This window comes from Mercenaria mercenaria, chromosome 13 (genome assembly GCF_021730395.1).
Source record: "Mercenaria mercenaria strain notata chromosome 13, MADL_Memer_1, whole genome shotgun sequence".
NCBI lineage: Eukaryota > Metazoa > Mollusca > Bivalvia > Venerida > Veneridae > Mercenaria > Mercenaria mercenaria.
Genome location: NC_069373.1, coordinates 40,107,964 through 40,131,155, shown reverse-complemented (window position 1 = coordinate 40,131,155; position 23,192 = coordinate 40,107,964). Strand labels below are relative to the sequence as shown.

Below are 23,192 nucleotides of genomic sequence, written 5' to 3'. Positions count from 1 at the left end.
TAAAACCTGTTTATCAGCTTTATCTAAATATGTCTCATCAAATTTGTTTCTTGTTTCAGTCAGGAAGTAATAAACTTCCCGTTACTCCGTCTTTTGATAGTCCTTCATCACTCATTAGCCTATAGTGTTTTTTCTCAGCGCGTGCACGAACATGTATTGTAATAGGGTCACAGTTCTAACTGGAGAAAACTATGTATGTAGATGAAAAAGGAAGAGACTTTTTAACATAATTAATTTCAGTATGTTTATTTTATACGTATACATAAACGAGCACGTTAGAACACCGACAGTATGCAGGGATACGTGTATCCATATCGATCACAGTGAAAAATACGTCGAACCTCGTCGATATTTGAAGTTCGTTGTAAACTATTGATTTTGAATTGTATACTTCAGCTTAAACTTTGTATATTTTCCTTTATACGACAGGTTCAATCATTTATTTATGATAACGATCCAAAAAGCGCTTTAAATAAATACAGCCTTTAACAGCATAGAGGGTAGCAGAATGTGTTATAAATTATATACGTTTTGTATAGACAGTTAATTTTGATTTACGGTTGCATTTCGTCTGATTTTGGAAGTATATGAAATTTCAAGTAAGTACAGTGGACTATACAGTTTGTATATATTATTCCAGATTCAAAACATATTGATAATGCATTATGTGCACATAATTAATTGTAAATCAGATATCTAACTTCGTTCTTTTCATAATACAGAATCGGTATTTTTCAACAGTTTTTGCTTAAGATCACCTGTTGATAAAAATCCGGCACATCCGGCAAAAAGTGATCTTTATTAGCAGGTGGTCTCTATTCCCAGGTTAAAATACGCTGTAAATGTTTAAATAGAAACAAAAACAGAGTCTTTTAGAGTCAGGTCTTCATTTTTGATTTTTGCATACTTAACATGTTTAGGTTATACTCGGAACCATAACACTTGATGAGTGAAACAGTTATATCTCTGACTAAAATGGAGTGATGATCAAAATCATTTACCGTGTGTCTATTTTGTCTTGCAGAAACTACAATATGATGTTCTCGTCATCTGACGTGTTTACACAGCTTCAGCCTCGGCACGTTGGCCGGAGAGAACGAAGGCCGGGTGCACGAGAAAGGCACTCATCCCAACGACAAAGACACGTGCAAGACTCAGACCATTCTACAGTGAACAGACTAAAAACGTCAGCACAAACGTCTCACACAACAAACAAAACATCATATTCCATGGATTCTGCAATTTCTGAATTTTCACGCAACAAACGGAACGACAACCCTGGTCACGAGACAGTCACGTCAAGCTACAGAGAGGTTTCAACCATCGAGGCTATCCGGGCAAGTATGAAGGCAACAGCCAGACCTAAATCTGCACCACCGCCACATATACCGGCGTGGATGGTTAATTTAGATATAAATCTAGATGTGACTTCAGTAGATATCATTCCACCATTTCAGGAAAGTGAGAAGACTATAAATTATAAAGAAAAAGAAACTTTTACTGAAACACCTTCCTTTGCGTTCCTTGACACTGAATCAGAGGGTAGTGAGGATGAAGAAGTTCGTTTTAAAGAACAGAAAGAACGGTTCAACTCTGAAAGAACTAAACTGAATGCAATGAAAAGTCAAACAAGTGACAGTATTCAGTCAAGTCGACCGCAATCAAGGCAATATAATAGACCTTTGTCTTTAATGGAGGAAACAAGACCGATGTCAAATACATTTAGAATTGCAGGAAGATTTTCACCAACAGGAAAAGAGAATGGGAGTAAGTTCTTCTTTATATGGTATATGTGTAAAAAGTAGCACATTTCAGTGTAAAGATGTATAGTCAGTACATGGTTTGGTATATTATTCATGTTGTTTTACTAAGAATGTAGTGTGCGGGCTGTTGTTTAAGTACACATTCAGTGTCCCATATCATTTGTCTGTCCATGTATTTGATCAAGTTGATTGGCAGTTTGGAATAATTAAAAAAAATCTTTTGATGATGAGAAAAATGTCACGGATTGTGCCAGTAGTGCATTTACGAATAAAACGAGCACGCATTATATGAAAAAAAGCGACAATTTTATTAAGACATTAAATTGATAACCGTGACAGAACTATTTTCCTGAGATTTAGCACAATATAATTGCAGGAGTAGGCTGGTTCCTTATTCCTTATTCCTTTTTATACATACGTTTTTCTTTTAATAAAAGCTCAAAAGGATTTAACAAAATATTCTATACTTTAAATTTTATTTTTTGATTTTATCTGTCACTTGAAATTTCCGCGCATATAGAATCGGGCGAAATCAACACCCATATACGTTTTTGCTTTCATAACCATATTAAATATGAATATTTTTTCTTCAATATTGGAATACAAACGTAGAATTATATTCTTGATACAAGCTCAAAAGGATTTTAAAAAAATACTCTACACTTTAAATTTGTTGATTTGAATTTGCCTGTCACTTGAGATTTCCGCGCATATAGAATCGGGCGAAATCAACACCCGTATAGGCTTTTGCTTTCATAACCATACTAAATTTAAATACTTTTTCTTGAAAATTGGCATACAAACGTATAATTATATTCTTTATAAAAACTCAAAAGGACTTTGAAAATATTCATTATTTTAAATTTTATGATTTGATTTCGCTATTCAGTCTTACCCACGTAAACGTTTTCAGAAACCTTCCATGCACATCTTCTATGTATTTCATTAGCACTCTTATTAAATTATATAAAAATAAAGAATAACTGAGACAAGAGAAAATGATACTACCTGAATGTATTTATTTGCAGTTGTGACGTCATGTTACTTATATGTAGTAGTTATAGTATGTGTGAGAGTGTGTTACCAGGATATATCAGAGCTAGGGGTACATCGAGGGTATTTTTCTCTGCACATATCGTCGAGGCCGGTAGGCCGAGACAGATATGTGAAGAGAAAAATAACGAGATGTACCCCTAGCTCTGATATATCCTGGTAACACACGAGCATTACATATTATAACTGTTTTATCGCATAGTTTATCATTAAAATTTATATATTATTTTCATTTAAATTTGTTTATTATTTTTACTATTTTGATTCCCTTTCTGCGCCTCGCTGACTGAAACACTAAAATTTCTGTTTTAGAAAATGTGTTCCCCAGATAAAAGTACCCAACAAATTTCTGCATTGGTTTTAAATCTTTGCATTTCATTGGCCAGACATATTGTAAAACTTGTTGTTTTGTTTGTAAAAAAAAATCAAAGAAAAAGAAACATTTGAGAAATCTCAGAATTTCATATATTTCATGTATTTCTGAATTTGGCAATATCTATCAAGTTTTTGAAATATTCTAGTTTATTTATTCTTTTACTTTATAAATGTAGGTGTTTGTGACAATTCTTTCTCTGTGAACTGTAAATTGGAGCTAAAATCATCTTTTCTTTGAAAGGAAAAAATTATACTCCCTTGATAGGGCCTCAATAGAGAAAAAGTGTTCCAATATATATCGGAACAGTTTTACTGTGCTGATATATATCGGAACACTTTTTTTTCTTATGAAACTCCATAGAGATTTCCGTGTTGATATATATCGCAACAGTTTTGTAAGATATCAGCACAGTTTTGTAGTAATAATGTGTGTTACTATGTATAACATGCTGCAAAGATCAAAGGAAAATTGCCGCACTATGCGATAATACCTTTTAGAACCGTATACAGTGCCAACTATACTTTCGCTCCCTAAAAAGCCGTATTTACAAATGCACTTTAGTTAATACTTCCTGCAATTAGTAACTTATTCAATGTGTTCTGTTCAGTTTTGTCAATTATACTTTCGCTATCTAAAAAGCCGTTTTTAAAAGTGCACGTTAGTATTATCCATTTATCATTATACTTCCGCTAAATAAAAGCCGTATTTACAAGTGCACTCTAGAACAATCCAGTAATCACCTGTTACCAAAGTGTTCACTGTGTTTTGTTCAGTTACATCACTGTACATGTGTTTAAGTGAGTCAGAACCTGACACTTACTAACAGACGTTTACCTAAAATCTACATATATGTATAATTAACTTCTACACGTACGCGTACATGTTTCATGTTAAATCACCTCTAACACTGATATATCTTCAAGGCGTTGCAGTTCTGTATCAGACTCCCGGTACCGTTACAAACGTAAAACCTGCTCGTCTCCTCACAAAATAGTACACGCATGGGGTACTCAATATGATCATCAAGCTTCAGCATCTCTTTGACTTTCTCGCAATCCGGGGAAATTATATGAATACCATTCTCTGCCTCTCCGGAGTTACAAACCAAGATATTTCCTTCTTTTGTCAACATAAGAGCAGCAGGACTGGACAAATCTTTGCGCTGATAGGTGGTGTGAACTTGACCATCAAAGTCTAGTTTGATGACTTTTTTCTTGTTGTAGATGGAAATAAAAAGAGTTTTTGGTTCATGTCCGAAAACAATGTAACTTGGAATCTGAATATTTCCTATTTTGATAGTATGAAGCACTGTGCCTGTGACAGTAAGGATTTCGATTTTTGATGGCATGTTGTATGTCAGGGCCAACAAGTTGTCTTTACAAGCGATGCCAATACAATCTCCATTCACTTGTATTGCAAATCGTTCTGTAAGTTCTATTTTGTAGGAAAGGAACTGTATTTTCTGTGCTGCAGGGACAGTAATTACCACTAAATCATGACATACAAGAGCAATACCGAACGGACGGTTGTCAACATCAAATACGGACAAAACTTTCTGTTGATGAATATCCACTACTTTGACGCATGTATTATTGCGGTCAACCAAGATAGCCTTGTTAGCTTCTATCAGAACAGCATCAGTTATATGGCAGACAATTTCATTTTCCTGTTTCAGATTTATCTCAGCGACATATTTTGGTTCTCCATCCTTCGAGAGGACATCTGTCGTTATTTCACCCAGTATTGTCTCAGTATCAATCAGTCTACTGAGATCGCTTTGACGTATATATTTATGGTTTGCAACCTCATTCTGTTCTTCAAGCGATTGTACCTCTGAACATATATCCGATAATCTCTTCTCCGCTAGTTTCGCTTTCACAAATAGTTCATCGTTACTCAAGTTTCCTTGTAACTCTTTCAGCATGTTTCCAAGTTCTGTTTCCAATGCTGTACAAGCTTCTTCGACATCAGTTAAGATTTTTGCCTTGTCAGTATTCAATTTATCTGCCGAACATATGATCTCAGATTCCATTTTGTCTAAGTGATCGTTAACCTCTTTTCGAAATGCTCTAATATGGTCAAGAATTTCCTCATGATTGTCGTTCACTTTGGTTACCTTTTCTTCAATTTCCCGCTTTATTCGTTTGATATTTTTGTCAGTCTGATCAATCCTTTCGTTGAGTTTTGTTAACTCGCCACTTTGGACATAACCATGTGATTTATCTTTTATCAGACTGACATCACAAGTTTTGTGATCTAAAGTTCTACAGTCACCACACCCAACAACATCATGTGTTTGGCAGTAATACCTCACAGTTTCGTTTTTGTGCTTGCTACATAATTCAGTACACGAGTCTCCAGACGAGCCTGAATCCTTCGGCATACGTTCTCCTTCTAGTATTGAGTGCTGTCTACTAATGGATTGTTTTCGGTGAAATTTCATACAAGCTGCACAGAAATATTCCTTGCAGGTCTCGCAGAATCCCGCTGCTGCAACCACATCTCCATCATTTATGCACGGTTGACATAACAGATTTGGCAGTTCAGCCGAGCCAACATCTATCCCGTCATAAATAGATTGCTCTTTTTTTCGCCCGTGTACTTCCATCCCATAAACGTTGGCGTATAATACGAAAGTGGGAAATCACCTAACTTTTGAATACACTTTCATTTTCGATTCATAACAATGTTTGTCTATTTTTATTATCATTTACATTTTATCGCATCATCTTATTTATAAATCTATTTCTATCTAATATCCAAAAATTCACACAAGCTTTAAACCCTTAATTAAAATGTTTAATAAAACACGAATACTAACGACGGTCGGGCATGCGCACGACATGCCTTTTTGGGTCAAAACTTGTTTAACATTTTGTATTTACCTTAAGATAATATATACCGAACCAACTATGTCTAGCTTTATTGAATTACTAAAACCATAAATTGATAATAGTCATTACTATTATACCATATTTATATAGCAGTGTCTTGATATATATGAACACGTTCCAGGCCCCGGATCCAGGGCCGGGCCGAGGGGGCTTGTGCCCCCGCCCCAGTTGGCTGAGAAGTGACCTATACTTATCAAAGATGCACCCAACTATTTTGGCAAAGGAATAATATTTTCTCAAAATTTAGATCTAGAAACGCATAAGAGGCCACCATTTCATACCTATATTTCAAAATTTACCGCGGGGGGAGGGGCGGGAGAGAGAGCTCCTGACCCCCTTCTCCCATAAAGAGGGGAGTAACCTCCTAAAAATGCATTTCATACTGTATTTCAAAATTTTCAAAAGGGATAAGCCCCATGACCCCCCACCCTAAAATGAGGAGAGTACCCAGTAAATGCACCTGAGGCCACCATTTCATACCTGTATTTCAAAATTTTCCAGGTGGAGACCCCCGACCATCTAATATAGCCAGAAAAAAAATCCCTCCCGTACCTATACGCTCTCGGCGCTTTCTTGCATACCAGACGGGATTTCTGGTGATTTCACCGGTGCTGGAAAACTTCATCTCGTGCTGTAAATGACGTATAACGAGCTACATAATATTATGTAGAGCGGGTGTGGGTATTTCCGAACAGTTAAGCAATAATGTTGAATGTTCGGAAATACCCACTTATATTGCCATTTAGAAACAACTTGTTTATAGAGTGATTCCAGCTGATTTAGTGTGTATAATTCCGGACTATATAAGTATACAGATATTGTCAGTATAGTGTATTGAAGATATTACCTATTGGACGTGTATTTCCGAACAGAGGGGGTAATTCCGAACAACAGTGGGGCTAATTCCAAACAGTTCCAACTTCTTAAAAACAGAAGGTTTGTTTGTTTACAATGATAAACACAGACATTCTTTACGGTATTACTTGCATTTTTAACAAAGAAACTTTATAAAACAAAACATATAACTGGAATTTACAGAGCATCTGTATCTAAACCTAAATTTGCAGAAGCACAGCACAACATCTGTGACAACTTTCTACATGATTAATGTCCGAAAACTGAATATGGTATTAACACCCTTATACATGATGCAGTGTGCAGTGTTAAAAATGTCTTAGAATCTGTGTTTAAATCAACAGTATTTGCATTCAAACGGAAGTTCGTCTGTATAGACCAGTAATTCATCTGCCACACATTTAGGGTGAAATCTGCATCCACAATTGGTGCATGTAGGGTTTTTCACATGCATAACAGTAACGTGGACCTTGTCGTGCAGGGTTGTCTTGGCATCCAAAATCTGCTTGCAACTCTTGTCAAGCTCATGCTATTGCTACACCAGTCGCCGCCTCCTCTACCACAGACGGATTATATTTCACATGTTTAAAACGAGCTAATATGAATGAAAGAAAGTTGAACTCATTTTACTAAGTAGTAGATTTATTTATTTGTTACTGTATCTTTTTTATATATATATTTATTTATCTACTTATTTATTAATTTATAGTCTAGCTCTAGTTATTTGCTTCAAATATAGTATATTATTAAGTCTTTATATATACTTATTTTGGATAAACTGTTCCTCATACATTGATTGTTTGGAATTAGCCACACATTAATTAACAAGTGTGTCTAATTCCGAACAGCTTCTTTAATCTTTCAACGTTTTCCTTAATGAGAAATGCAGTTAACTCCCTTCCCACGGGACACTTGTGATGTAAGAATTCCATCAAAACATTGTCAGCGGTAAAAACCAATACTTTTAGATCCTTACATACTACTTACATCAAAATACGAAAACAGGTAAGAACGACATGCATGCAAGCCGTCTTATAAATTCTAGTCTATATTTTGAAAAGGTGCGCGACAAAACTTTGCATTCATTGCAATATGATATGGAATTCGTTGTTATCCTGTATGTGACGCCGTAGATTAGACTGGTGCCTTTCAAGAATACAAAAATGTCATTGGAAAAATGTGTTCGGAATTACCCCCCTGTTCGGGATTACCCACACCCGCTCTACAGATGTGTGTAGTAATAATAATGTTTTTCGTAAAAAATTAATACCTTGATAGTCCCTCTTTGTTTCTTATAACATATTTCTCGATTCAAAAAAAAAACGTTATTTTAAGGAAATAACATAACGTTTCATTGCAGATGATAAAACAAAACCGGAACTCTTACGTTGTTTTCGTCTCTGTAACGTCATGACGTACTTCCTGTTTACGGACGTAAAGTTCTCGCGCTTTGTTAATACGCTTCTATAAGAAAAAAGTGCTATAAGAAAATCATTTGTTTGAATTTATTTTTTACTCTTCTTTGTTGAATATGGTATGCAAGAAAAAGATTCTATCACTGGCTGTAGGTGCAGATGGGAATATCCGGCTCTCGGGTAACTGTTTACGTGGTTTCTCGGCTGGAACCTCGTAACCGCCTAAACAGTTACCCTCGAAACCGGAAACACTTGCACCTACAACCAATGAAAGAATCTTATAATACGCCTCGGCGGTGTCATCTTCGTTCTAGACTGGTGCCCCCTGGTGGTCAATCATATCTTACATTTTCAGGTTCTCACATATTTTGTAAGAGGTATATTTAAGGAACAAAATATCCATAGCATAGTAGTCTTGTATCCCTGTTAGAAATTTATGATTTACTATATCTTGTTAAATATCTTTTATTACTTCTAAAAGGGAGGTAACCATTATTTTACAAACTGTCATTGTATTTGTTTTACAAATATAACACAAGTTTTCTTTCACCCATATTTATGATATTACTCCTTTGGCAAATTATTGAGGACCTTTATCAAATTTATACTTATGATAAAATAAGGTCTTGGCTGGGCAACCAGGATAGGAAAATCATATTTAAAAATACACCAAGTTTAAATCTAACTTTCATTAAGTACATGAACAGAACATAATCACGTGTAAGAGATCAGATGTAAATTTCTTGACCAAAATATGATTAGCATAAATAAAAACAAGAACAAAATACCGGACCAATTTGGACTAAACCCAAACAAGACAAACGGATGTAGAAACAAAACGCATAGACTGGAGTAATCGGTCAGTTTGTAAAGTGTTGTAAAAGACAAACGTTAGCTTTAAAGAAATAGAAATCAGAATATCATCATCTCTATTATTGAAAGGTTGAGAGTTCCATATTATAGTCTGATAGCGATTCAATTCAAGTCTAATGAAACTTTGTCTTTTGATTTGTAGGTTTTTAACCGTTCTGTATAGATTCTACTTCTATCACGTCCCTTTTGACAGGAATAGTTCCTTATCTCCGGAGTAGCCAATGGGGCAATAATTGTAACAGTGGAAGCACATCCTAGTCGTAATGTGAGCTGTTGACAATAATTGTGAATTCTCTGATTTTCCCAGAAGTTTAAGACGCCGCCGTCTCATGTATCATTTTTTCAACACGAGACCAAAGCAGCAAGCCCGGAGGAGTATTCTCCCTTGTATTACTGAACTCCTATTTGAAAACGAGTTTAAAAAAAAAGAACATTTGTCATGTTTGCGCATATACAGACTAAACCTATCCATGATTTGTAGTAATCGTGAACTGGGCACCATGATGTTTTGCCCATCTCTATACCGGAAAATATCCTTCCTTTAAGGGTGATAAGGGTATGGTCGCTTGTAAAGAAATGAAAAAAAAGCAAAAAAAAAAAGCAGAAGTCTGTGAATTCATCGGGTGTACGAATGGAGGGAATAACTTTGTAGAGTCTAAGCTAAGTTACCTTGAAAACAGGGTTTTAAGACCTCTGAAAAATGGATTCTCTAAAGTATGGATAATGTGAAAATTCCATTATACTGTTATGATTCCACTGCCAAAAACACAATGAACATGATTTAAACAGGATATGTTCGTATGTCTGCTTTTTCCATCATTTTCGGATTGCGTTAGATTTGTCACGAGTTCAAATAGATATACAGTCAAACCTGTGTTAAAGACCCACTCTGAACAGAGACCACCTGGCTCTAAAGACCACATGTTTTGTTTCCCATTTTAACATGTACAGTGCATTTTAACCTGTGAATAAAGACCACCTCCCAATAAAGACCACATTTTGGCTCTCCAAAGTGTGGTCTTTATAGACAGGTTTGACTGTAGTCAGACGAGCGATTCAACTGCTGATTGTTATGGCAAGTTGTTTTACTCTTCATTCAGAGACTACAGGAGAAATATCTAAAATAAAATGATATCCCTAATTTTTTTTAAAGTAATCAGTTCAAGATAAAGAGATACCCTTAGAGAGAGAGGGAGAGAGAGGGAGAGGGAGAGAGAGAGAGAGTTGTGCATATTAAGATATCTTGATGTAACAACTATCTGTGTACTAGTAGGTGAAAGACAAATATTCAAAGTAAAATGACCCCAGTCAAAGACTGACTGACATACTGCTATCTCTGATATAAAGAAAAATATCTCCCTAGGAAAAGAGTTGTCAGTCACAGAGAACACAGCTGTCTCTCTAACTAAGATGATATTGCTGTGAGATATACTTTTCCTGTAAAGTAAAATGGTTTGCCGTAAAATATCAAATATACAATCTTATGAGTAGAGATCAATGAACTTAGTGAAAATGCTATTAATAAATGGATTCTACAATTAATTACAGACATTGTTTATTTTGCGGTTATGTTTGTTTAAACTTCATACAGTGGCTGAATGTCAAACCAATTTACATTAGACATTACATTGCGTCAAATCAATATATTGTCTCAATTACTCAAACAAACTTATCTTTCAGTTTTAGATAAAGTAAACATTTTTGTTTACCAGTTCTGAAACAGAAGCATTTAGGTTCTTTATTCCGAGCTCATGTATGTATTAACACCAATCTGGCGTTTGAGGGTAACTTATCGACATACTGTTTAACATGTCTTAAATATGAAAAGGCCTTATCGTGTTCTTGTTTGAATGCGGAAACTGTGCCAAAAACTCTCTCTTAATACAGCTTTGATGAGACCGATTTTAACAACGCCAGACATTTAAAGCAGAGGATAAATGCAGTGAATGCGAGTGAATTTTAAATCACACATTAGTATTATCACACTTTCGATATGCATCATATTGATATATAAATTGCAACTGGTGTAAGGATCGTATTATATGTAAAATGGACGAATACGAAATTCTAATGAGTAAGTTGACTAACTGAACTATCTTGTTTTTACATAAACATCAGCGAAAATAACTGTAACCATGGTAACTAGATTTGTAATAAGTAGACCATAATTCAGTAAATGACATGGCTGTAACATCTCGCTATCAAATTCAAATTCATAGTTCTTTTCTATATTGTTAATAATCTAAAAATCTTCTTTTTCAAGGTCCTCGACGTTACCAAGGTGACAAGAAAGTGATGTCCATGCAACAAGGCGGCATCCGAAGTACACGTAAGTAAAGAAGTTTATATTTATAGGGCATATGTACAAATTTAACATCACTTTTGGCCAGTTTGGGTCATGAAAGTTATGTTTTTCTTCCTGTCAAAGTCTGAAAGGTGATTGAACACATTCCCCTACCCCCTTATTTTTGTTAATAGGAACTAATCCACCGAACGAAACACCTACCCACCATTTACTCTTTTACCATCAGTTGTTGATAGCATACACTAAATTGGAAAAAAAGTACAAAGAGGATATTTGTTTCTTTTGAACAGTGTACGATTGAAATAGACGCGTTTGAAAGTTCACGTGCATAAACAAACGAAATTTAGTTTCCTACCTGTGGAAAAAAAGAGATAACTTTTACTGTGAAAATATCAGATATATATTACTAATATTTCGGTAATTAACTGAAGAACATGTAATACTTTCAACCATTTTAATAAAAATGGCTGCTATTGCGTTTTATTCAGTATATTTACTCACACTTGCTAATTTACTCTGGAAACTTTAAATAAATATACAAGCGAATACGAAAAAGATACAATATAGGAACGTTCTAATAGATATAACATGGGTGTGTGTGGCTGTGTGTGTGTGCGTGCGTGAGCGCGTGCGCGTGCGCGTGTTCGTGTGTGTGTACGTGCGTGCGTGCATTTGTGTGTGTGTGCGTGCATTTGTGGCGTGTGTGTGCATTTGTATGCATGTGCGTGCGTTTCCGTGTGAATCAACCTGCCAGACACGAAGCCTATGCATGTTTGTCATCCAACGGACTTCCAAATTGTAAATGCATTTATTTTTCAGCGTTTCAGCCGAAAGCAAAGAAATTCATTAATCAGATGATAACATACCGTCACATGAAACACCATGACAACAAAATTCGAATAGCAAAACGTGAGTGATATTTGGTATATTAATCAAGCAAGAAACACCATGACAAAATCATTAGATTAGCAAAACCCAAATAATAATTTCACAATAATAACGCAGGGCTTAGTCGCCTGTAACGAGACATTCCACAAGATGTACATTATTGAAAACAAATTGTTATTGTAACATTTACAAGAGATCAAAACTTTCTTGTTCCGGATTTCAGAGCGATTAATCAAACGTTTGCCATTTCTGGTCCGGAGAAAAGAACCCGTTTGGCGAGGTTGCGATATCATAGACACAATAAGCGTGTGCAAAAATTATCCTATGATTTTAATATACATAAAGAACTTTAAAGCGTATACCTAAATTGCACACCTAAGATGCATATTTAGGTAATAGTTAGATTTTACACGTACATGTCGATCGCAACCTTTGATTTTTTTTGTTATGTCAATATTTCTGAAGCAAATTGTAACAGTACAGCTAAATTCCTACTCTTTACTTTTATGGCAAACGCAATGGGACGTTTTTACATACTGTTCACGGATTGTTATAGGCCAGAAACGTGTTGAACCGCGTTCAGTCATTTCTAACATGATAAAATACGTTGTACAAAAATATATGAGCCGCGCCATGAAAAAACCAACATAGTGCATTTGCGGCCAGCATGATCCAGACCAGCCTGCGCATCCACGCAGTCTGGTCAGGATCCATGTTGTTCGCTAACGGGTTCTCTAATTGCAAAAGGCTTCGAAAGCAAACGGCATGGATCCTGACCAGACTGCGCGGATGCGCAGGCTGGTCTGGATCCATGCTGGTCGCAAACGCACTATGTTGATTTTCTCATGGCGCGGCTCAATTATAATCACGTTCCGTTGATACTATCAAAGACTTCTTTCAAGTTTTGTGATACTGCATGTCTGAATAATATTTATAACGTCTTGCATCTTTTTTCATTGAGTACATTGCGTGTGTGTGTGTGTGTGTGTGTGTGTGTGTGTGTTTTCTAAATGGAAAGATTTGAATGTCGATGTTTGAAATTCGATTAACTATTGATAGACTAAAATCATTTATGATTCTACGTGCATGTTATCATGTTTCAGCTGCCATCGACACGAAAATGCCAGCAACGTTTAAAATTGCTCTTGGTATGTTATTCCTAGCTTTTTATGCCTATATTCGTATGTATAAAATATTTCTCACAATATTAATTAAATTACTTTCTATTGTGCTGCGAGTCCTAGTTGACATATAAAATTCTTCGTACAGAAAATGTATATTCGTTCGGAGATTTCGATAAATATTGTTTTATGAGACGACTAAATATGATTGCAATACTATGATTCACAATAATGCAAAAATTTAGCAAATTTTGACTTTATGCGGCCTGGTCCGGGTTGAGAGCAACACTAATTTATTCCCCATAAGAATACTGAATCTCTATTTTCGATTCTAAAAAAAAAAAGAAAAAAAAAAAAAGAAAAGAAAAGAAAGATGCCGTCAGTGTATGTGTGCAGTGTTAGTCGGTATAAACCACAGAGTTTGGTAATTAGATATATTCTTAAAATAAATTAGAAGCAACCACCATTCCTGTATCAGGTTTAAAAAAATCCGTCTTGTTTTTAGCTCACCTGAGCCAAAGGTTCAGGGTGAGCTATTGTGATCGCTCACCGTCCGGCGTCTGTCCGTCCGAGCCCACATTTGCATACTTAAGTAGCTATAGGGACAATAGGTAACTGTACTTTTTCTTTGATGTCATTCATTCCGTAAGGCTTTTATGTGGCTATTTTTCTTTTACGTGGCTAAAAGAACAATAGAGAGAACAAAAGAGTAGCCAGATAAGTACCCATATGTAGGAAATTCCGTCTGTCCGTCCGTCCGTCCACACTTTCCTTTAAACAACATCTCCTCCGTAACCACCAATCCAGTTTTGATGAAAATTCACAGGGATGTTCCTTGGATGGTCTTCTTTAAAAATTCTTCAAAGAATTGAATTCCATACAGAGCTCTGGTTGCCATGGCCATGTGGTCCTCTACCAAGATTGTTCAAATTATGTTGGGCGGAAAGAGGCTCCGCCCCGGGGGTCCCAAGTTTTTCATAGACATATATAGCAATTAAAAAAAAAATCTTCTTGATTGAAACTGCAAGACCTAGGCCTTTGATGTTTGGTATGCAGCGTTGCCTTCTAGTTATCTACCAAGATTGTTCAAATTATGCCCCTGGGCTGAAAAGAGGCCCCGCCCCGGGGGTCCCAAGGTTTACGTTGACAATTTAAAAATCTTTTTGTCTGAAACTACAAGGCCTATAATTTGGTTTTTGGTATGTTGCATTGCCTAGTGGTCTCTTACCAAATTATGCCTCGGGGGTAAAAAGAGGCCCTGCCATGGGGGCCCAAGTTTTACATAGACTTACATAGGTAAAAACTTCTTGAATGAAAGTTCAAGGCCTAGGCTTTTGATATTCAGTATTAGTATTGTCTACTGGCTCTCTAACAAGATTGTTTGAATTATGCCCCTGGGGTGAACAGAGGCCCCGCCCCGAGGGTCACATAGTTTTTATATGAGTAATATAGGAAAACATACTTCAAAAATTATTTGATCATATTTCCTAGACTGTTGAATTATAATTACCTTATGACCCCAAGTAATTAGGGATCACTTTACTGTTGCCTTGACCTACTGACCTACTTTCTTGTTTTTTTTTTAAGATACAGCTTTGAAATGTGGATGACACTGCTTTAAACAGACTTTCAGTGACCATCCATGTGAACTACTTACCTACTTCCTTGTTTTCAATGCTACAGCAAAAGGCTTTGGACCACCTTTAATATTTTTTTATAGATTTCAAAAGTAATCTTACGTAATCTTTACCTTGACCTAATGTTCTTGTTTTTAAAGCTTTAGCTAAGAAATCTGTTCAAGCAAACAACTCTACTTAGGTGAGCGATGTAGGGCCATCATGGTCCTCTTGTTCTTTATAATAGGACCATTTCATGGATACTTGCTATTTCTTTAATATTTTCCTATTTCAGAGAGAAAGCAACTAGTTGAGGTAATTATATTATTTACACGTGTATGCCATTTATTCTTTTGCTAAAAGTCAGTTGTAGAGAATCACTTAGAAATTGAACCAAACAGTTAATTAGTTAATTACATGTAGTACTCATTTATGTGTTTCTTTAGAAAAGTTAGACATATAGAGTTTATATAATATTAAAGATGTACATGTATTTCTGTCCAAGTGTTTGATATATTTTCATTTACAGAACAGATTAAGTGATTCGTGGAGCAGAATGTCAACAACGCCAACACCATCAAAATCTTCAACAGAAAACATTTCAAAGACTCAAAGTACACAAAGATCAAGGTAGTTGCGGACCGAAAGCCAAATACTGTCTGTGATATCTTTAACTGTGATAAATCGCTTCATATTTATGCCGTAACTGTAAGCTCGCTTTGGATTTTAAAGTAGGAAGATCAAGATAGTTTTGGAATGAACTGTTTCTTTTTACGATGAGTATATGAAGCCCGCTGTGGTTATCTATAGAACTTTATTATGATCTTTCTACGCTTGGTAGTATCTAACGTAAAATAGAAAGGGCAATGTTTATTTTTTTCCTTGTTTGTTCTTTTTTTAAAAAAAGAATTCGTTTATATTCAATAGTATTGTCATTTAATGTTAATTATTATTGTAATAAGAACTAAGTTAACGAAAATAAGTGTTTAGTGGCTAAAAGCGTTAGTTATATCCGTGTAAAATAGAATATGAAAGATAACTTGAATTCTAAGCAGTTTTGTTTTATACAAAAGTGGGTAGTTGTATTAGAAGTTAAGAACTCCCTACTGCCTAAATAGTTCAAACATATTAGTGACTACCCATCATCCATCTCGAAAACTGATAGTACCAATATTAAAACTATACTCAGGCGTACACAACTTTTTTATATATATCATTTAAATGGAATACTAGTAACCTCGAGCAAATAAAAATTAAGCAAAAATACGAAGCACCAGATGTACCAAAGCAATATCTTTACGATCAAGGATATTTATTTTTATTATACCTCACATAAATGTCCAATGCAAATTTCCCACTAGTTTAACTTGAATAATATATCATATTCCCCAGCAATTTTATATCTCATGCGCAAAGTCGTTATTTTTAGTTTCTGCGCAGGTGATATGATCCGTAATTTTATATCACATGCGCAACAGCGCTATTTTGTTTTTCTGCGCATGTGGTATTATTTTTCCATATCTCCCGCAGAGAGACTGATACTTAATTTTCAGACGCGGCGCTTATATACTTTAGCATTAAATTTCTTTCATGTGTGAACCCGCTGATTCTTCTTTTTTAAATGATTTGTTCTACGTGCCAAAAATTTCCAAAACAACTTTTTATCAAATATTGAATCGAAACTATCACCGTCAGGTTTGAAATGATCTAATTGAGTAAATAAGTGTTCATACTTGTATGTTTCGTTTAGAAATAATAAAGTTATCGCCTTTTCGAATGTTACCGCTGGCGATTTCAGGATTGTCGCAATGTTGAAATATGCGCATAAATATAGGGATCAGCGATATGCAAACGTCCCGACTTAATCTATCAAACAAGTATTACGAGTGCTAATAAGTAAAGACTCCTTAATTTTGTCTTCATTATTAGTTATATTAGTAATTACCTTTTAACGTTAGATAGATCATTTAAATCATTATGTTGATCTTCCAATAAATGTTTTTACCTTTATGTCATTTCGGTATAATAAAATAAATATTGCATTCCTAAGAGGGTGATATGAAAAATCTTCACCCCTTGAAATATGAATACAGACCACGGCTGGCGCCTCGGTCGATTTTCATATATCTCGTGGTGAACATTTTTCATATCACCCTCTCAGGAATGCAATATTTATATAATATTGTATGGTGGCATATTTCTGCATATGATAACCAGATAAGTTTCGCGAAAACGTATCGAGATTTCACGAAAAACAGAAAATTTTTCGCGAATACATAAAAGCTTTTCACGAAAAGAACTGCAAATATTAAATGGAAAAAGATTGCGTTGGTGCCCACTACTGCATAGGGAAACCAGATAAGTTTCGCGAAAATGGACTAAACTTTCATGAAAAACGGTAAAGTTTTCGTGAAAATAAAATGTTTTCGCGAAAATAAGATTTTATTTTCGCGAAAACTTTACCGTTTTTCATGAAAATTTGGTCCATTTTCGCAAAACTTATCTGGTTTTCTTATGCAGAAGTGAGCACTAACACAAATTCATCCACCTAATGTTTGCAGTTCCTTTCGAGAAAAGCTTTTATGTTTTCGTGGAAAGCTTATATGTTTTCGCGATTTTTTTTATGTTTTTCTTGAAAACTCGATACATTTTCGCGAAACTTATCTGGTTATCATATGCAGAAATATGCCACCATAATATTGCAAGCAAATGCAGCAATTTACACGATGACATGTCAAGAAATTCTCTAAGAGAAAGTTCTTATTCTTAATACGTATCTAGTGCCTAAATCGCAGATCATTTCCTGTTCCTCTAAGCGATTTGCTGATCAGCAAATCACACTATTCCAGCAGACTAGACTTAAACATCCACTGACTGACGATAACCTAGTTATTTTTGAAGTATTTATCGCGCTTAAAACATTATTAGTCTGATTTTTGTAACCATGTAGCCGAATAAAATTGCAAATCGCGAGGTAAAATGATCTTACTAAAACCTTTTTAAAATTTCTACTGATAATCTTACTTTAATGCAAAATTACATTCAATAAATAAAAGAAAAATCAAACGAATTGTAGCCACATAAATCATTAATTGTGAGTACATGTAAACAATTTCTGTTGGTGATATTATATTTAAGAAATCATTACTGTGAAAAACTTTTAAAGTTGTAATGTAGCTTGAACATTTCCCCAGCCAATTTGTTCCATTTGGATATATAATGTTTTGTATTTATCAACATTTTTATAGGCAATAAAGTACTACTTTCTGAAACTCAGTGATTACCTACAATGGTGTTTTGATATGTCCATTGTTCAAGTCAGCAAATCAGGTAGATATAATTTAAAGATGCCGTTTTCAGAAACAGACACAATCATAAGCATGAATATAAGGATCTTTTACTGGTTGCGGGTAAAGATGGGAATATCCGGTAACTGTTTAGGCGGTAAGGCCAGTGATTGATTCTTTTTCTTGCATGCCTTATTCTTCAATTTGTAGAAGATATAAAGAACAAGAGCTGTCACTATTGGTGACAAATGCCCCCGAAGTAGGCCAAAGAATGCCACAGTTGTATTCGCAAAAAATCACGTATCATTTTGTGACCTTGACCTAAGAGGCCTCGGTCATATGTGTGACACATCTTCTCAATATGGTTAACATTTGTGTCAAATTATTTTCAAATCCCTTGCTAAATGGCAGAGTTATGGACCAGACAAGAAACACCTTTGACTTCTAAGTGTGACCTTGACCTTGGAGCTAGGGGTCTGGGTCTTGCACGTGACACCTCATCTCATTATAGGGAACATTTATGCCAAGTAATTTCAAAATCCCTTCATCAATGGCAGAGAACGGACCGGACAAGAAACAGACCATGTTAACCTTTGACCTTTAAGTGTGATCTTGACCTTGGAGCTAAGGGTCTGGGTCTTGCTCATGACACGCTGTCTCATTATGGTGAACATTTATGCCAAGTAATTTTAAAATCCCTTAATGAATGACAGAGTTATGGACAGGACACGAAACATACCTTGTTAACCTTTGACTTGTATGTGTGACCTTGACATTGGAGCTAAGGCTCTGGGTCTTGCACATGACACGTCGTCTCATTATGGTTAACATTTATGCGAAATTCTTTCAAAATCCATTCATGGATGGCAGAGTTATGGACCGGACACGAAACAGGCCATGTTAACCTTTGACCTCTAAGTGTGACCTTGACCTTGGAGCTAGGGGTCTAGTTCTTGCGCATGAAACGTTGTCTCATTATGGTGAACATTTATGCCAAGTTATTTTAAAATCTCTTCATGGATGGAAGAGTTACAGCCCGGACAAGATTTTTTTTACCTGACGCATGGACGCACGCATGGACGCACGGACAGTGCGATTTTAATATACCCACCTTCGGGGGCATAAAAACGAAGGTTTTTCTGGAAGGCGTTTTTTTTTGTTATAGTAGCGTATGAATTTAGCATTCATTCATAAATTATAGCACGTGAGTCATATTACTTCCCCCCAACTTCTCGTTGTAACAATAATAGATGTTTCGAAGCAGTTATTGTTTGGCTGCGGTCTATGCTTACGAAGGATTTTCTACTGGTACGTTAACTCACAATGTCTTTCATCAAATCGTCACGGAGAACTGACGCCCCGCCCGGGGATCGAACTCGCGACCCGGCGATCTTTAGACCGACGCTCTCCCTACTGAGCTAAGCGGGCGGGCTTGTGTGGTGCCCTGTACTTGAACTCACAGTGTATATCATTTCTAGTCTTTCTGGAGTACATTGTATGAACTAGTCTGTAAATGATTTGCTTTTGATATTTTAAACCTCTGTTGAAAAACACATAGTTCAGTTTCAGTCAGTAACCACATAGGTTATAGTTGTAATCGAGATACATGCAGCTTCAGTCAGTAACTACATAGGTTATAGCTGTCACCGAGATACATGCAGCTTCAGTCAGTAACCACATAGGTTATAGTTGTATCCGAGATACATGCAGCTTCAGTCAGTAACCACACAGGTTATAGTTGTATCCGAGATACATGCAGCTTCAGTCAGTAGCCACATAGGTTATAGTTGTAACCGAGATACATGCAGCTTCAGTCAGTAACCATGTAGTTGTAATCAAGATACATTCAGCTTCAGTCAGTAACCACATAGGTTATAGTTGTAATCGAGATACATTCAGCTTCAGTCAGTAACCACATAGGTTATAGTTGTAATCGAGATACATTCAGCTTCAGTAAGTAACCACATAGGTTCTGTTTTCTTCTTTATATTACATCATATAACTGGTATATTCATAATATAGATATTACGGTTTTCGAGAAAGGGAACACAATTATGGTTGCGGCAATTATTTCGTAATCAAATTCATGCCGAACGTTTTATATTTGTGTTAAGCATTCTGTTGTTTGTGTTGTGTGCAAAATTAGTTGAAAATTATGTCTCTATAACAAGAAATTGTTCATATCGAAAATGATATTCTGCGCGATATTTTTCGGTATCTGCAACTTGTTTGTTATCATCTGTTGTAGTATCAAATTGAACAGCAACGCTAATTCTTAGACTTATTTTCCCTAATATATACTTTGTGTTCTTAGTCGTTAGAAAATCACAATGAAAACAATGCTTTTTTTCTAAAGTAAAGTTTTATTGCACGACTCATTTCAAAAGCGTTTGAACAAAAATGTCGAACATACATTATTTGTCTCAAGAAAATCCCAACATTGTCGAAGTTTGTAACATTAATATTCATTTTCGTACCAAAGAAATCATCAAAAAACAATGTAGCAAGTGGTTGTCCCAGATAATGAGATCTTTCTGAGACAAACAGGTGTATAGGTATAAATACTAAAAAAGATGAGATTTTATAAAACTATTGCACCAAATTTTAAGATACATGTTTACATAAAGTATATGTGAAAGTATATGTGAAAATGTACATGTTATATCATAAATACATAATAAAGTTGAATACATCATCAATATTATCATCGTTGTATAATTTTCGAAACCTGCTTGTTACTCGCAATCATCTTTGCCTTCAGAAAGCTTCTTTTCAAAAGAGACGTGTACATTTATGGAATCTTATCAATTTTATTAAGTTCCATAAATCGGGGCTGACGTCAAATTCGAAAAGAAAAAATAATAAAAGAAATAAGTTAGCAAAGAAAATATTCCAGGTTTACATAAGTTAAACATAAAAATGAATAAACTTGCATTTATAAAAATCAGAGTGAAAAATATTGCCAATAAGAAGTTGTAAGATAATCCGGAAAAAATACATTGTATAATGGATATGATAAGTTGCATAATTAGAAATAAGCATTACAATAATTGGTTTTAAGTTAAATTTGTGTCACATTAAATTTAAGTATATCCAAAACGGTTTACCTGAGTTGAATTAAGCTTTGCTACTTTAACAAACCAGAAAAAGTCACACGGATATAAAGCGGATTCGGCAAAATTCATTCCATTTAGAAGTTATGTGTACAGAAAACATTCACGGGCTATTTCTAGAAAAAATAATATACTTTATATCTGATTTTACCGATAACAAGCATTTCTTCAAAAATGTTTATCTAATTTTCAAGTAAGAGCGCCAAAAATTAAAAAGAAATAATGCATGATTTTTGTTTCTATTCTGTCTAAAAGAACAATACTTTGGCATGTAAACGTGTACGTACAAAGTTGATCTAAATTGTGCATACAAAAATCTGTAATTTAACAAATACGAATAAGACATGTGAGTACCTACTTTACCATGATACAAATATGGGACAATAACATAATCAAGATTCAAAGTTGCTGCTCTTTTGAACAGGCGATGCTCATTTGAACAATCCATTGTATATACTGGTAAAGGTAAAGCTTAGCAACACAAATATATTGAACACATGGTACACAATGTGACATAGTCACGTTTCCTACGCTTAAAGACATTTGTGTGAGTTGGTGGGGGGGAGGGAGCCACACAACATAACCCTATCATATTTATGTTCATATTCTTATCGATGTCAGTACTTCCTGTTGTAGTGAAACGTGAACTTTGTAGTTATCCTTTGTACAATACAAGGTTAACATATGCACGTATTGCTGTATCCCAACACAACTTAAGTCATTGTATAAAAATCTATAATTCAGTTTTTGAAAATACGCTCAAAATTGACCGCCACTTTCACAGGACCTCTAGGGATCTGCTTTATGTAAGATTGTCTTGCAGTGCTCCTTTATACTGATATTCGCTGATAATAACATAAGTCAGTCCTGCATAGGGGTCATGTGTGGGTCATAACCATAATAAACAAGGACATAATTATATATCATAAACAAATATCTTAATACTATGATCACGAAACAATGTATTTTGTTTCACTTTATTTGGAAGAAAGCTGTAAGCCCAAATACAGTGGTTATATTGTATTTTTGTATTTTTTTCTTGTACGTTTGACCGATTTTCAAATAACTGTGAAAATATGATCATAATAAGCGAAAACACGCAAAGGTATATATGATACAAAATATTAAGGCACTTAATGTGTATTAATTAGGGATGGGAACGAATATTCGAATATTCGAAAATCGGTCGAATATTCGAATATGAAAATCAAATTCGAATATTCGTAAAAAAATTTCAAAATAAGTATCATTGGTTTTGGGCAATATGAGCATGCTAATTCTACAGAATAAAACCATTTCATGTTGGTTTATCGTGTATCAAAAGATGTCCAATTAACAAGAAAATAGCAATGCATATTTGGCAGGGACCATCGTTAAGGTTTAACAGTTTGCAACAGGCGTCAATGTGTCAGATGCATGTCAAAAGATGTCCAATTAACAAGAAAATTGCAATGCATAATTACCTGGGGTCATCGCTACGGATTAACAGTTTGTATCAGGCGTAAATGTGATATCTTTTTATCTTTTGTTCATTTTTATTGGCGCCTGTTTTATGCAACAAGTTGTAGATCTTTTTTTCGAAAACAATATACCAAACTTGTAGACATTGTCGATCTTTTCACAATATTTTGTA

The 23,192-nt window shown here is 35.0% G+C and overlaps 1 protein-coding gene across 1 annotated transcript; it reads left to right on the top strand.

Annotated features, from left to right (window-relative positions):
* Positions 1–236: 236 nt before the first annotated feature.
* Positions 237–16,198, top strand: LOC123528828 (uncharacterized). Its single transcript, XM_045308851.2, has 7 exons — positions 237–599; positions 1,025–1,767; positions 11,493–11,558; positions 12,354–12,443; positions 13,526–13,570; positions 15,455–15,474; positions 15,689–16,198. Exons 2-7 carry the CDS (start codon positions 1,035–1,037, stop codon positions 15,791–15,793), a joined length of 1,059 nt encoding a protein of 352 aa, XP_045164786.2. The 5' UTR covers positions 237–599; positions 1,025–1,034; the 3' UTR covers positions 15,794–16,198.
* The last annotated feature ends 6,994 nt before the right edge of the window (positions 16,199–23,192 follow it).

Excerpts from the sequence above, each read along its gene's own strand:
- LOC123528828 (XM_045308851.2), top strand. The coding sequence starts at position 1,035 with ATGATGTTCTCGTCATCTGACGTGTTTACACAGCTTCAGCCTCGGCAC. Across the intron at positions 11,559-12,353 it reads AGGCGGCATCCGAAGTACAC|CGTTTCAGCCGAAAGCAAAG; the intron begins GTAAGTAAAGAA and ends TTTATTTTTCAG. Across the intron at positions 13,571-15,454 it reads AACGTTTAAAATTGCTCTTG|AGAGAAAGCAACTAGTTGAG; the intron begins GTATGTTATTCC and ends TTCCTATTTCAG.